Source organism: Trichosurus vulpecula, chromosome 4, assembly GCF_011100635.1.
Source record: "Trichosurus vulpecula isolate mTriVul1 chromosome 4, mTriVul1.pri, whole genome shotgun sequence".
NCBI classification, from domain to species: Eukaryota; Metazoa; Chordata; class Mammalia; order Diprotodontia; family Phalangeridae; genus Trichosurus; species Trichosurus vulpecula.
Window position 1 is genome coordinate 425,490,505 of NC_050576.1, and position 16,682 is coordinate 425,507,186.

General features: G+C 34.8%; 1 protein-coding gene across 1 annotated transcript in view; it reads left to right on the forward strand.

Annotated features, from left to right (window-relative positions):
* Positions 1–16,682, forward strand: part of LOC118848678 (centromere protein C-like) — a 71,063-nt gene that overhangs the window by 40,946 nt on the left and 13,435 nt on the right. Inside the window, exons 12-13 of the mRNA XM_036757680.1 lie at positions 12,861–12,968; positions 15,270–15,365. Coding sequence (XP_036613575.1) covers positions 12,861–12,968; positions 15,270–15,365 — 204 coding nt within the window. The remainder of the gene's footprint in view (positions 1–12,860; positions 12,969–15,269; positions 15,366–16,682) is intronic.

Genomic DNA, 16,682 nt, shown 5'->3' on the forward strand with positions numbered 1-16,682 from the left:
CCCACTTTGGGAACCTATGGTCTAGAGACCACCCTCCTCATTTTATACCTGCAGAAACCAAGGCATAGGGAGAGTAAGTACTTTTTCAAGATCACCTATATAATAAGCATCAGAGGCAAGATCTGAACTTAGGTCCTCTAACTTTAGAACCAGTGCTCTTTTGGTTGTACCACAACTAGCTGTAGCATGTAATTCTTATCTGTGCTTTTCCATAAATCTTTCATGAAATTCAAATCTGATAATGACATTCCCCTACTTATAAACATTCAGTGGTTTTGCCATTGCCTGCTGAATTGAGGCCGGACTTCTTAGCTTACATCCCTTCACATTTTCTTTGTTTCATTATAACTTGACAAGCACTAAATTTACCAAGATAGTACCAATATTTCTTGGATGATGTCACTTAGACCACTTTTTCTGTGAAAGTCATCATTGGAAACGTGCTTCAGGCCGGTTTTGCTGACTGTAGCTCTTTGCATCTGTCTTTGGATCAACAATTTAGATTTTTTTGGAGATTGTGGTATTCCATTACTCATAGCCATATAACATCATTGGGAGAATATCTGGAGTTAAAAAAAAAAGTGGGAGCAACTCTGGATCATACCAAGTGATACGCAGTTTCTCTAGTGCAATCCAACTTAGTCTCTTCCTATTCAAGATATATAATGATAATAATAATGACGATAACCATAACAAGAACTAGCATTCATATAGCACTTTAAGGTTTGCAAGTTGCTTTATAAATATTTTCTTTTATCCTAAAAACAACCCTGGGAGGTAATTGCTGTTATTATCCCCATTTTACAGATGAGGAAATTGAGACAGACAAGTTAAGTGAGTTGACCAGGGTCATATAGCTATTAAGTGTCTGAGGTAGGATTTGAACTTAAGTCTTCCTGACTCCCAGTTCTCATACTTTATCCATTGTGCCACCTAGCTGCCTCAGTATGTACTGAGAAACTAATTCAATTGAACTACCCATCCAGTTGAATGCTGAAGTTTTCATCTGTTTTGTTTTTCCTGGGTAATTTTTTGGGGGGGTCAATTTCCTTTGAACAAATGTGAATTTCGTTGAATTGGCCTTGTAGTATTGTGGGCCTTTGTTCTGCTTTCATTTTGTTATCTGCAGTTATGAGCATTTGGCAGAATGATACTGGACTTAGATTTAGGAAGACCCTGTTTCAAATCCTATCTTAGTTATTAGCTTGGTTCCCCTTTCATGTTTTATTCTTCCCTTGGTACTGCTGATAATTTGATTATTACTGAACAAAGCTATCTCTTTGATTTCTTCTATGAAGGAATCTTGGATAAGCTTAACATAAGTACAAACGGCTCTTTATTGGAGATGAACCTTTAAGACTTCCTTATGCTATACTGAGTCAAATGTTTTTACAGTTGTAGAAGAAAAACTTCTGTGCTCTGTTTTATCCAAAATGTCTTAGAGACAATTTACTAATATAAAAGTATTCCTACTGAGGTTAAGAGCTGGAAAGGACCTTAGAGGCTATGTAGTCTAACCCCCTCATTTTACAGATGACATTGTCCAAGAGAGCTAAAGTTACTTACCAAGGGTCACACAGTAAGAAAGTATTTGAGGCAGTATTTCAACCTAAAATTAGGAGCTAGGTCTTTCTGACTCCAAGTACAGCACCTTATCTACTGACTAGAATAGACCATTCTACATCTAAAAGTTTAAAAGGGCATAGTTTCCACCACTAATTTGAATTGTTTTTCATCCAGTAATTTCCCTTTAAGTTTTTTAGTAATCCTAAATCAAAAGACAAAATATACACACACATACTTGCTTGCATGTGTATACTACATTAACTGACATGCACATACATATGTATATGCACACAATATTGCCACGTATAGATATATACATTTATGTGTGCATATGTAACACACATGTGCATATACCTGTGTGTCTTTAATGGTTTACATATCTTGGAAAACAAATACTTATTAAAGAAATTTGATAAAAAATTTCCCCCATTCAGCTGCTTCCCTTAATCTTGGTATAGTAATTTTGTGCAGAAACTTTTATCTTTCATGTAATCAAGTTATCCATTTTATCTTTTGTAATTTCCTACATCCCTTTTGTGATCAGGAATACATCTCTTGCCCATTGCTCCAAGAAGCATATGCTCTTCTTTTCCAATTTATTTATTGTAAAATCTTTGATTTCAAGTTCACATCCATTTAGAATGCATTGTGGAATATGGTATAAGATGTTGGTCTAAGCCTAATTTCTGCCAGACTGCTTTCTAGTTTTCCAAGCTAGAAAGCTTGGGGAAAAAAATAAATTTTGTAAAATAAGGTGTTCTTTTCAAAGAAATTTATATTTTCTGATTCATTGAACACTGGGTTATTGTATTCTTTTGTTTCTTATTGTCCTTCGAATGTTTCTAGTTGGTTCCATTGATCTACTTTTCAGGCAATAGCAAGCTGTATTGATGGTTACTCCTTTAAAATAAAGTTTGGAGTCTGTAAGAGCTATTGCCTTTTCTTCCTTATACTCTCATGGGGAAAGGGAAATCTTCTATAATAGGAAATGGGGACTTTATATTGAATATTAGGTGCAGGTAATTGTGCTTTGAGAGAGAGGGCAAAATTATTCATTGTTATAGGACCTCTGGGAGGGGATTAAAAATAATTGACAGATGCTTTTTTTTTTTTGGCTGCTAGAGGAGGAAGAACTATTCCAGAAATGCAAGGGATAGGCACCACCTTAATTCCAGAGCCTATAGTTTCTTCTCTTTTTTCTTCCTCCCCTCTCTTCCCCTTCCCTCCCATCCTCTCCTCCAGCACTAATGGCTTCTAGACTATAGAGAGTGCAGAACCAAACAAAGACTTTCTATCCCATCCAAGATTGTAGGGGAAGGAGAAGAGTCTGGCCCTAGTACAGAGTCTGTATCTTAGTTTTAATATGGGCAGTTAGGTGGCACAATGTATAGAGCACTGGGCCTCAAGACAGGAAGACCTGAGTTCAAATCTAGTCACAGACACTTACTACCTATATGGCTCTGGGCAAGTCACTTAACCTATGTTTGCCTCAGTTTTCTCATCCATAAAATGGGGATAATAAATAGTATCTACTTTCCAGGGTTGTGGTGAGTATTAAATGAGATAATAGTTGAAAAGCACTTAGCATAGTGTCTGGCACATAGTAAGTGCTATATAAATGGTATTTATTAATATAATCATATCTAATCATATATTAATATGAAATAATAAATACTAATAATTTCTTAATGATAAATTAATCTTTGATAACAATGTTATTACATGAGTAAGTAAAAGAAGATCAAGAAATACTTTGTGTTGAGCAACTGAGATAAAACCGAAAGAGAGAAACTGTCACAAGTACTGCTAGAACCTCAGAACAAACATGGCTTCGTTACAACTCTAGAAGTAGTTAGAAGAAATGAAACAATAGATTAAATAATGAAAAAAGTGAAATTAGAATTTCTGAGAAAGAATTGAAAGGACAATAAATAGCTTAGAATAAAAGGTAGGTAATTATTTTATAAGTTGTGAACTCCCTATAAAATAGAATGGAATAAAGATGTTTAAAGATTGAGGGGTGTTAGAAACATACTTAGTCTAGGAATAAACAATACTTGTTGGAAAACCAGAAAGGTTTTAATTATACCTTACATTTATTCCAAATGTGTGGGACAAAAACTGAACTTAAAATTAAACTCAGAGGCTTCTCAAGTAGAAAGTAGAAATGAATTTTATTACGATCCCATGGAAAAGGGGGTCTCCAAAGGGATAGACAGTCGATAGGGAGATGTGGGGCCCAGAGGGCAGAACCCAGCCTTATACTCTAAGGACAACAATTCTCCTCTCCCGCCCCACCCCCCCCACCCCCGCCCCCACTAGCCTTTTACTCTCATTGGTGGAGTCCAGGCTCACAATTTCGCAGAAATCTACTACTCCAGGTACAATTTAGCCAATGCCAAACTCTTAAACACACTTTTTTCCTTATTTCGTGAAGACACAGTTCAGGTGATTTTAGTAACTCAAAACTTAGGCCTAGCTGTCAATCAGAAGCCCTGAGCCATGCCAAGCTCCCCACCCCCATTCATTCCACTCAACTCACTGGATCCAGATTCCGTGAGAGGGCTTCACCATCCCACTCACTCCTGAGTAAATGGGTATGTCCCCTGAACAGAGTAAGGGGAGTACAAGGGACTCAGACCAGTGCCGGTCCTTTTATTGGCTCCTAATTCAAATCTCCTGCCTGGCTCTTCATTGGCCAGATGTAACTCCCCTGAACTGCCTACATCATGTCTCCCTCAAACAGCTCCTTAAGCATGTGTACAAGCCTCTAACCTTTAACCTGATCAGAAGACTGGTCTCTGCTAGATTATAGCTCTGATTAGAACTGGTTTCAATCAGTCATCTAACTTACATTCTGCTAAAACTGGGGGAGGGGGAGATACTTTCAACTCTGTAGAAACAAAACTTCCACCATTTTTTACAGGGAGGAAACAGAAAAATGTAAGATATGTATGATTTAAAAAATAGATGATATGGAAAAATAGGCTAAGGAGGGATGATGCAGAAATGAAACCATGACCAAACAAAAAGTCTAGTTATCATATTTCAAGAAATCATAAAAGAATACTGCCAAGAAACTATTTAGTACCATACAGTAAGTGAAAATAGAAGTTCACTGATCAACTCCCAAAAGAAACCCCAAACTGAAAACATCTAGAAATGTCTTAATCAAAATTGGGAGCATGAAAGTTACAGAAAAAACAAAATTTTTCACATACCAATAAACCAGTCAGGATCACATAAGGCTATGTTTTAAGTACTCTATAGAAGAGAAAATCTTGGCATAGTAAATTCCAAAAGGCAAAAGAAAATAGTTTACACCCAAGAATAATTTACCTGGAAAAACTGAATGTAATCTTACAGGATTAAAAAAAAAAGGAGGACTATTATTGGAATATGACTGATGAAAAGACAAGAACAGGAAAAGTCTTTAAAACATAAATATAGGAGGCAAGAAAAACTTGGAAAGGTAAATAGATTCATTTCCCACCAGGCTACACTTCTTTATCCTGGAAAACCACTTTAGCCCTGGATCTCACACCTTGGAAGTACCCTCTGCCCCTGGGGCCCCTCCCTCTGATTACAAGGATCCTCTCAGAAGCTCCCATTTTTGGAGGTCTCCTAGGCTAGCATTCTCTTTATTTTCCATCAGGTTGACTTCCCCTGGACTTTTCCGTCACACACTCTCACTGGGTAACTCCTACCTACTCCCTTTCCTAGCTTCTTCCATACTGTCAAACCCCTAGAGGGCAGAGGCTTTTCTTTCTTTTTGCTTGTATTTGTATTCCCAGCTCTCAGTTGTTAAGGGCCACCAAGGAAAACAAATTCAAGGATGGAGCGTTTCTGTTCTGTTTTATAGATTTAAGAAAGGTTAAAAAAGGGACAGAAAAAAGATAATTTACACTGAGGAAGAAATGAAGAAGTAGGAGAAACTTAGTGCTTTTATAAGAATATACTGTATCCTCTAGCAAAATGCAAAAGGATATTGAAGGGTTAAGGAATCTCCTGAACCTCACTTTGAATCAGAAAAATGAGTGTTGAACATATATAGGACTTGGTATGGAAATACATTAATATATTAAGCAAAAGGAAAAATAATCATCAACAAGGACAAAGAGAAGGGTTTAAGAGGGACAGTACAATTGGTAAGTAAATAATCATAAGCAAAACAAAGTGTCTTCAAAAAGTGGATCATGGAGATGGATCAGAAGAAAAGTAAGGTCAAAGAAACAGATCAGTCTTTGGACTAGAGGAAGAGAAGGAGGGGCAAAGGAATGGGATTAGAATATTTCACTTGCAGATTTGTGGGTTGGGCCACAGAGGGGAAAAGTACTATAAGATTGTGGGTAATATGCTATTAATAATTACTGTGAATGAATGAGATGAACTCAGTTCATGAAACAGAGAGACACAGCACAGTGGATTAGAAAACACAACTAAAAATACTTGCTTACAAAAAACATTGTAAACATAAAGATTTTTCAATTTAAATTAGGGACTCTAGTACAATTTATTTTGCTTCAAATGAATAAAGAAAAAGCAGTGGTGGGGCTAGGTAAGCAGGGAAACTACATTCTACTTAAAGGCAGCATACATAATGAAATGTATGCATCAGATGCCATATAGCATCTAAGTACCTATGGGAAAAGTTAATTTTATTGCATATAGACAAATATATTAATAGTTGTGGATCTCAGTATGGCATTTTCAGAATTAGATAAATGTAACAAAAAAAGATAAAATTACATAGACCTAAATAAAATTTTAGAAAAAATGACTTCTAAATCTCTGGTGATTTCTGAATGTGAATAGAAAAGAATATATTTGCTACACACAAAAAATCTCGTAAACAAATGTAGAAAAGCAGAAATGTTTAACACATCTTTTACTGATTACATCTGAAAAATTTTAATCAATAAAAGTTATTTTAAGAAAGTATTAAAATAGTGATTAATCCTAAAGAATTGATGGTTCAAAGAAAAAATTAAAGTAACAATAGACAGTTTCCTCAAAGAAAGAAGACTGAGATAACATCAAGCCTTTGGGGTTTTATGTAGCCAAAGAGGCCCTCGGGGGAAATTTCATATTTTTAACTCTCTTGGGGGGGGGGGGAGGAGCTGGTGAGGAGTACGGAAGACAGTGAGGTTAAGTGACTTGCCCTGGGTCACACAGCTAGTAAGTGTCTGAGGCCTGCTGACTCTACACCCAGTGCTCTATCCATAGTGCCACCTAGCTGCCTCAAAACTTCATATTTTTAAACACTTTCATCTACACCACAGAGAAAAAACAACAAAAAAAGGGAAGCAAACCTAGAAAAGCAATAATTTTTTAAAAAACAGCTTAATGCAAAAATGACAATTCTGTAAAGGAAGAGAGAAACAAATTTGAAGACAAGTGTTCAAGTGATAAATGTTTTTTAAAAAGGCATAAAATAAACTTTTAGATAACTTTATCACCCCAAAGAGAGGAAAAACAATTGCCAATTAAAAAAACCACCTCATAACATGAAAAAGGGATAAAGGAAATTATTGGAAACTAGTTTTAGAGATTGTTAAATGCTAGTAAAAATTATAACTTAAGTGGATGAATATTCTCAAAAATATAAAATGCTTATATTACCAGAACAGTGAATATAGAATTTAAATAACTAAATATTAGAAATTGAAGTTATAAATGGAACTCATTGTGTGAGGTAAATAAAATGTGAAGACTTCACAGGGAAGATATGTATAAATATATATCTATATCTATACTAAGAAATGTTTAAAAATCAAGAAATGGGAAAGTGAAAAAAAAATTCTGAGGCCATGAGAGTCTGATGGCTCAACCTCTGGGAAAGTTTACCTGAAACTTTTTGTTCGTTCTTCTGGTTCTGGTTTAAAGATTTGCTCAGTAAGAACAGGCTCATAATGACCTGTTTTTCTCTACTCTAAAGAATAGAGAGGGTCTCCCCCTCCCCTTATCGTATTCTCCTTCTTTGGATTTATAGATGTTACTTCAGTTGTAATCATTAACTAAGATGGGAAATGGAGTTTCTGTGCCTCAATTTCCCGGTTCTTTGTCTAGCTTTTGTGCTCAGATTGTAAGCCCACCTCCCAACCAATGGTGAGAAGGGTCAGAGGTGGGCAGGAATCCTCTTGTGTTAGTTATAATTATGGGTGCTTTGCCCCTTGTAAAGCGCCTCCTTTGCTGGTTCTGCTCTGCGCTAGCACAGGACACCCAATTCTCAAGAACTGAATAAAATTCATTTCTGTTCCCACCCTGAGATGCTCCTTATCATAAATTTAATTGGTGAGGGTCTTTCATCCCACACATCACTAAGGAAAAAACAAACTAGGACCAATTGTATTTACAAGTGAATTGTATCAGACATTCAAAGAAACATTAACATCAGATTAACATAAATTGTATGCAAAAGTAGTCATGGTGGCAAAAATGGCATCCTAAATTCCTAGGAGACAAATGTGAACCTGATATAATGGGTGCAAATTATTTGGGGACAAACGATTTTGTAAGTGATTTAATTTTATGATAGTAATGGTTTTCTTTTGTGTTTTCACACCCACCAGACTGACTCAGAACATCTGTTCTTGACCAAGTGAAACGCAGTTAATGAGCTGGTTTTTCAGTAATCATCAAAACAAGTTGATATTGGTTAAAACTAGGAAAGTTGGTAAATGGAATAGATTAGGTGCATAAGATCCAGAAACAATTGAATACAGTAACATAATGTTATTAAACCCTAGGGTACCATCAGGGCAAGAATTCACTCACAGTGGACAGCTACTGCAGAAAAAATTGGAAAGCAGTCTTGGGAAAATTAAATTTATATCAGCATATTATGCCATATAAAACAATAAGCCCCAAAGTAGATATGTGTCCTAAATGTTAAAATGAATACCGTAAACAAATTGGAGTAGAATCTACCAGTATTGATGGGGAAATGTTCTTAACTAAAGTTTAGATGGAGTAAAAAAAAAAAAATGAATAGTTTTGTACTGTTAAACCTGAAAGTTGGATAAAGGAGGCAAACAAGCTAGGTGATAGAAAAATCCATATTGTTTATTATTTTCCCTTAAAGCATAGCGGAGTTAGTTTACTTGTACATACAAGGAGTCAGAGCATAAGTTCTGTCTGAACAAATGAATGAGAAAACTTATATACATTATTTTTAGCAGACTCAGCATGTCTGTATTACCTCACTTTTATGATCCCCATGTATGTTTAGCCATGATACAAGAAGAGGATTTTCCTTAATGGAATAGATTGTAAATACAAGAAGTCAGGATAGTTAACAAAGTATCAATTGGAATTACAACCTAGGATCTCTGTGTTTAATTTGCCATTAACATTCCATAAAATATTAAGATAAGAAAAAGTCACATAATTCAAAATAGTGTCTCGGGTCAACGTTCTCATCCCTAATGGCTATGAGCTGAGGAAGGAATGAATGCTCTTAACCCCATCTGGGCTTGTTGACATGAGACAGAGGTATTCTGAGTTTACTCAAAGAACAAAAAGACTGTTAGGATCAGTCTTTTCTTCTGGTTAATCAGTTCAGACTCTGAGTCTTATTGAAATTACAAAAAATGATATTAAAATGTTCCACAGTACATAAACTTGAAAACTTTTTACCCAAACAAAATCAGTGTAATTAATTTGAAAACAGTTAACTTGGAAAACTGTGTGGCAAATATTTCTAACATAGGACTGATGTCTGAGAGGCATAGGGAATTCATGCAAATGTAAAAGAACAAGATCCATTCCCCAACAGATATGGTCAAGGATTGGAAGATACATCTTTCAAGGGAAGAAATCTAAACTATCCATAACTGGAGAAAAAAGTATCACAAATGCCTAATAGAAATCAAAATTAAAATAGCTCTTGAGTGTTTACTATACACCTAAATATTGGGAATGATGACAAGGTTAGTGACAGTTGTGGGTGTTTAGTCAAGAACTGTAATGAACTATTGCTGGAGTTTTGAATTGAACCAGTCTTGGAAAGCAATTTGGAACTATCCCTGCAAAGTCATTAAACTGTATATTCCCATTAATGTAGAGATACTGACTGCTAAACACATATCTCAAAGAGATAAGATACCGATAAAAGACTGTATACATACAAACGTAGCAATTTTTGTTTTTATTAAAGAAGAAAGTAAGGGAGCACCCATTTGTTGGGGAGTAATTAGATAATTTATGGCATATGAATGTAATGAAATATGTTCTAAGAAATGATGTAAAGCAAGGGTGTTCATTGTGTTTATTTTTATTTGGTATGGTATCGGAATCACACCAAGACAGTGAAATTAAGAGAATAATCATAGGTGAAGAAGAGTCAAAATTATCTTTCTAGACAATTTGGTGATTTACTTAACTAGAAATTCAATGAAAAATTGAAAACAATTTTAGTAACATAATATGATACAAAATAATCTGACTGAAATTATTAGATGAATACATAATGTTTGTAAAATTCCTTACAGATTGTAGAGTGCTTCTGAATATTATCTTATTTAAGCCTCACAGTAGTCATGTGGGTGGTTAATACAGGTATTCTTATCATCCCTGTTTTACAAATATGAAAATTAATATGCAGAGTTTATGACTAGAGTAAGCTTACATACCTAGGAAGTATTAAAGTTATGATTTGAACCTAGGGCTTTCTGACTACCAATTTCCTTCCCTTAATTTATGATCCCTGACTCCAAGTCTAGCAGTCTGTCTACTAGTCAGACAACATTTATTATTTTATAGCAAAAATTATTTTTTAAATTTATTTATTTTTAGTTTTCAACATTCACTTCTGTAAGATTTTGAATTTCAGATTTTTTCCCTTTTCCTTTCCTACACCATTCCCAAGGCAGTGTGCAATCCAATATTGGCTCTACTTATGCATTCATGTTAAATATTTTCACGTTAGTCATGATGTAAAGAAGAATTATAACTAATGGAAGAACCATGGCAAAGAAGAAATAAAACAACAAAAGAAAAGGAAAGCAAATAGTATGCTTTCATCTGCATTCAGACTCCATCCAAAGTTCTTTCTCTGGATGTGAATAGCATTTTCCATTATGAGTCTTTTGGGGTTGCCTTAGACACTTGCATTGCTAAGAAGGGCTAAGTCTGTCAAAGTCAGTCATTGCCCAATGTGGCTGTTACTGTGTACCAATGTTCTCCTGGTTCTGCTCACTTTACTCAGTATCAGTTTATATAAGTCTTTCCAGGTTTTTCTGAAGTCTGCCTGCTCATCATTTCTTACAGTAAAGTAGTATTCCATTATATTCATATACCACAGCTTGTTCAGCCACTCCACAGTTGATGAACATCCGTTCCAATTTGTCATCCCATTTTGAATTCTTTACCACCACAAAAAGAGCTGCTATAAATATTTTTGTACATGTGAGTCCTTTTCCCACTTTTGTGATCTTTTTGGGATATAGCCTAGAAGTGGTATTGCTGGGTCAATTGCCCTTTGGGCATAATTCCTAATTGCTCTCCAGAATGGTTAGATCAGTTCACAACTCCACCAACAATGTGTTAGTGTTCCAATTTCCCACATCTTCTCTAGCATTTATCATTTTCCTTTTTTGTCACATTAGCCAATCTGATGTGTGATGTGATACCTTAAAATTGTTTTGATTTGTATTTCTCTAATCAATAGTGATTTAGAGAATTTTTATATGACTAATAGATAGCTTTAATTTCTTCCTCTGAAAACTGCCTGTTCATATCCTTTGACCATTTATCAATTGGGGAGTGACTTGTATTCTTATAAATTTGATGCAGTTCTCTATATATTTTAGAAATCAGGCCTTTATCAGAGACACTGATTGTAAAAAAATTTTTCCCAGTAAAAATTATTTTTTAATTTAATTTTTATTCTGAAAAAATACATAAAGAAAATTTCCAGAGTAGAAAAAGATGATATGTGAAACTGGGAATCTTCTTTACAATACAGGTTGCCTTTTCTTTCAAATATATAATTCAGCTAACTATTACTTTCAAAGCTGTCTTGCTTCTCTGTCCTTCCTCCCAAACTTCTTATTTCTTTCTTGTATGTTGTTTAAAATGCCAGGATACCCTCTTTAAGTTTGTATTAATAGCAAAAATTATGATAATATAACATGATGGTCTTAATAGATGTATGAAAAACTTTTAACAAAATATACCCATGTCTGAGAAAAACAATTTCTAAAAAGCATAGGAATGAATGGACCTTTTCAAACAACTGTAGAATGTATAAAATATTTAGGAGGCTACCTCCCAAAATCATAGAACTATAAGAGAAATTAATTTTCTTTTTTCTGTTTTTTAAATTCAAACATGAAATACAATTAGCATTTCCATATACATAGCAGGAAAAGAGGATTGTACAGGAAACTCATTCTCTATTATGTAAACTTGCTTTTCTTTTAAGTACATCTTAAGTTCATTTTGTTGCTTCCAAAGCTATTCAACTATGATTGTTTTTGGCTTTCCTTCTCTTCTCTTCTTTGCATTGTTAAAATTAAATTTATTGCAATTAATAGAAATAATTGTTTTTCTTCCCACTCCCTCCCTCCCCAAAGAAATTGGGAGAAAAAAAAACATAAACCTTTGAAACAAATATGCATAAGGGAAATCAAATTCCCTCGTTGGCCATGTCCAGAACATTTATCGCTCATTCTGTACTGAGTCTGTTACACTTTGTTAGATGGTGAGTGGCATGCTTCATCATTAGTTCTCTGGAATCATGATTGGTCGGTATCAGAGTTCTTATGTCTTGCAAAGTTGCTTGTCTTTACAGTGAAGAAATTAATTTCAAGGAGATATTTGGAGACCTGTGTGGAATAACTGATGTGGCTCCATCTTGTCCAAAATATGTAACTTTATTTCCTTCTGTTTTTGTTGAACATCTATAAAAAGACCTTCCTGACAAAATGCCAGGTGTTCATTGCACTACAAGAATTAAAATGAAACCTTTGGAATACTGGAGAGGAGAGCAAGTACACTCTGAAGGCATGTTTAATTTTGATTGGAATGTATTTCATTCCATTTTAAGAGGAACTGTATGATCTTTTGTGTCTTTTATTTCTATACATTCTACTGAATCTCAGAAGGCATGAGAAATCTTTAGCAATAGAAAAGTAGTTTATCAAAACACTCTCCTTTTTCTCCCTTCCTTCTGACCTTTTGGTGACTTTAGATAATAAAAAGCATTTCTTCCTATTATATAAATAATTGTAAAAATTATGTAATGAAGACTGAGGTTGAAATTAATGATAAACCTTCCTTTTTTATTTTAGGTGGATTTACAGTCAATGCTACAGTATCTAATGACAGAGTTTCACCCAGAAAGAAGTCTAACAGAAAAAGGGAAGAAGTTAATACAGATTCTTATGAAGATGAACAAAGTATGACCTTAATTGTTTGAATCTTTTGGATATTTTTTGTTTTGTTTTCATAGTTAATATTAGAATTTTGACAAATTCTTTTAAGTATTTTGAAATGTACCCTTTAACCTTGTAGGAGTAATTAGCACAATGCCTAAAGCTCTTAGAAGAATGCCTGACACCTAGTAGGTACAATATAAATGCTTATCCCCTTCCCTCCTTCTCCTTCTTTAAATCATTGTATAACAAAAAGGTTGCTGGATTTGGAGGCGGAAAATCTGGGTTTGAATCTTAGCCCTGCCACTTCCTTCTATTATGACTTTTGGTTTTCTTCATCTTTAAAAGGAAGGTCAGAGTATATGAGGAGACAGCATCATAAAATGTGAAGAATGCTGGGTTTGGAGTCAGAGAACATGGGTTTGCTTCCTAAATCTGCCACTTAATACCTTGACCTTTACCAAGTCACTTGACCTCTTTTATCCTTAGCTTCTTTATCCTTAAATTGGTTGAGAGCAGGGGTTTGTAACCTTTAGTTCAATGAACTTGTTTTTAAAACTATTTTGATAATTATATTTTATAATTGTTTTCCTTTGGAATCCTCTGTTTTAAACACTTAACATTCTGAGGAGTGGTCTGTTAGGCTTCACTAGAATGTCAGAAGGAGTGAACGACACAGAATTTGAGAACACCTGCACTAGGTAGGTAGGTAGATAGACAAAACATTTATTAACTGCTCACTATGTGCCAGGAATTGTGCCAAGTGGTGGGGATACCTCTAAAAGCCAACAAGATAGTCCCTGCCTTCAAGGAGCCACCATTATAATGGGGAAAGATGGTACATATAAAGGGGCGCTTGGATGGGAATGGAATGGTGAGAAAAGGCAGGTATGAAGAGGTGTAACATGGAGATAGAAAGTATCATGGTGGCCTAATTCCTAGCTAAATAAAACAAAAAACTCACCTGTCCAAGCCAGGAGGAGCCACAAGGACTGGACGACATGTAAGATTACTTTCAACTGTTAAGTTTATGAACCTATGAACCCTTAGTATTTTGTAACTCTGAATCTTTTCTGAGCCTCAGTTGCTTCAACTGTTAAATGAAGGGATTACACTAGATGACTTCAAAGGTCCTTTCCATCTCTGATCCTATTATGTCACATGTCACTTGTTTCCAACGAGTGAGTTTTTCCATGTAGATGAATTTCTACGTAATTTAATCCCTGTAAGTATAAAAATTTTTAGCACCTTTTGGTTAAAACTTTCGAAAATAAATTATATTTGTCCTTGCCTTAAGAGGTATATTGAACATAATTTAAATGGTTTTTGATAATTATAAACTTCAGTCCTTTATTACTGTGTTTGTCAAGAGGAGCTATTAAGGCACTAAATGGCTCTAGATTGGAACTTTTCCTATTTTCTCCCTTATTGTCAGTTTGTAAGATTACACTTGTACCTGCCAGTATTCCTGCTTCTAGCAGTAACTCACTTTCCCTTCTTCCCTATAATCTACAACATCTAATCTACTGTGGGCTGGGAAACCATATAAACAATCTTATATTAGAATAATGTCTAAAGTAAATAAATTGGCTTAAGGGGTTTTTCCTTTTGAGCTTTAGTGTAGGGTCTTTGTGACATGTATTTTGACTCTTCAGAGTTTATTTTTCTTACCCTCCAATTTTCATTAACTTTATTCTAATAATTGATGTTCCATTCTAATTACATTCTGATAATTATGTTCCATTTTTCTTTTTTGATTTTCACTTAAATTTGTGGGGCTCTATTTCATTTGTAAGGAATTAAAAGAACTCTCTATTTGTAACATTAAAAAAATCTTTGAAGATACTTTGGAAAGTTCAAATGGTGTTACCCTTTTCATTTTAGCCCATTCTTTTTATCTGCTTCTTAGCAAAAATACTTTCATTTTTGGTATTATGAAAAAATTGTGGAAATTTGGAGCTGGAAATGATTTTAAGAGATCATCATATCAGATCCTCTCAGTTTACAGTTAAGCAAATCAAGGTCTGGAGAAGTTAAGTGAATTACCCAAGGCCATTTAGTTAGCCAGCAAGAGAGTCAAGACTAAAATACAAATTTCCTAGTTCCAGTCCAGTAATCTTTCTAATGTACTATATTTGAGAAGAGGATTTAAATAATTTTTCTTCAGACTGAACACTTGGAATTTGAAAAGGTTACTTTTGTTTTGGACTCTTCTTATAGTTATTATAGTCTTCCATAATGTCAATGTGAAATTAATTATAAATGACTGCATCCTTAACTTGCCAGTTTTAAATATTTGCTATGTGTTTTTATGATATTTTTCAGAAAAGAAAGCAATTGCTGCTCTGAATGTGTCTCTTGGAGATCCTTTAAAACCAACTTGTGTATTTGACCCAGGAAGAGAACAAATGGTTTTTAGGGGTAAGATGTTGAATAGACATCAAGACTAAGTTCTGATTCATTTTACTGTTGTGACATTTTTCATTATTCGGTCATTCGTCAGTCACCCAACAAGCGTTTGTTAAGTGCATACTCTGTGCCAGCCACTTTCTGTTTCCTCGGGGATAGAAAGGCAAAAATGATGTTCCTGCCCTCAAGAAGCTCACATTCCAATGAGACAATATGTTGAAGGTAATTTTAGGGGTAAGGCATTAGCAATAGGAGTAACTGCAAAAAGCCTCTTGCAGAAGGTAAGATTTGAGCTTATTTTTGAAGAAAGCCAGGGAAGCTAAGGGAGAGAGATGAGGAGAAAGAACATTCCAGGCACGTGAGACTGCTGCATTTCAGGAATGGAGATGGAAGATGGAGTGTTATGTATGAAGAACAGTTAAGTAGACCCATTTGGCTAGAACATAGAGTGCATGAAAGTAAATAATAGGTAAAAAATTAGCTAGTATCAAATTGTGAAGGATTTTAAATGACAAATAGGAGTTTGTATTTGCTGCTGGAGCTTTCTGAACAGGTGAGCGACATAGACAGACCTGCAATTTAGGTGTATCACTTTGGAAACTGGGGAATGGATTGGGGAGCAGAGAGATTTGAGGTAAGGAGACCAAGTAAGGAAGCTATTGTATTAGTCCATGTGAAAGGTGATAAGGACCTTTAACTAGAGTGATAAGTGGAGAGAAGACAATAAATAGATGGGGAGATAATATAAAAGTAGGATCAGCAGAACATGGCACCTGATTAGATATGAAGAGTAAGGGAGATTAAAAAGTTGAAGATGACCCCTTAATTGAACTTGCATGAGTGGAAGGATGGTGCCCTTGGTAAAAATAAGAAAGGTAATGTAAAAGAGTTGGATTTGGAGGGAAGGATGTTGAGTTGTTTTTAGACATAATGAATTTGAGATACCTTAGTAGTAGAAGATCATTGATTAAGACCTGGAAAGAATCCTAGAGGTCTTCTAGTCCATCACTTTTATTTTATAGATGAGATTTTACCCAAATAAACTCATACAGGTTTTAGGTAGCAGAGCTAGGGTGTGAACCCAGGTTCTCTGAAAACAAAACTAGCACTCTTTATGTTTAGGTAATGCTTCTTTAACCTATTATACAGGGGGAAATGGCCAATAGATGGTTGATGGATGCCTGAAGCTCAAATGGAAGAATGAGGCTAAAGAATATAAGCAAGTCTCTGAACCTTTTTGCCTCTAGTGTGTCATCTATGAAATGATGACTTTGGATTCTGTAGTTATTAAAGTTCTTTTAGTTCCAAATCTATATTCTTCAGATTTCA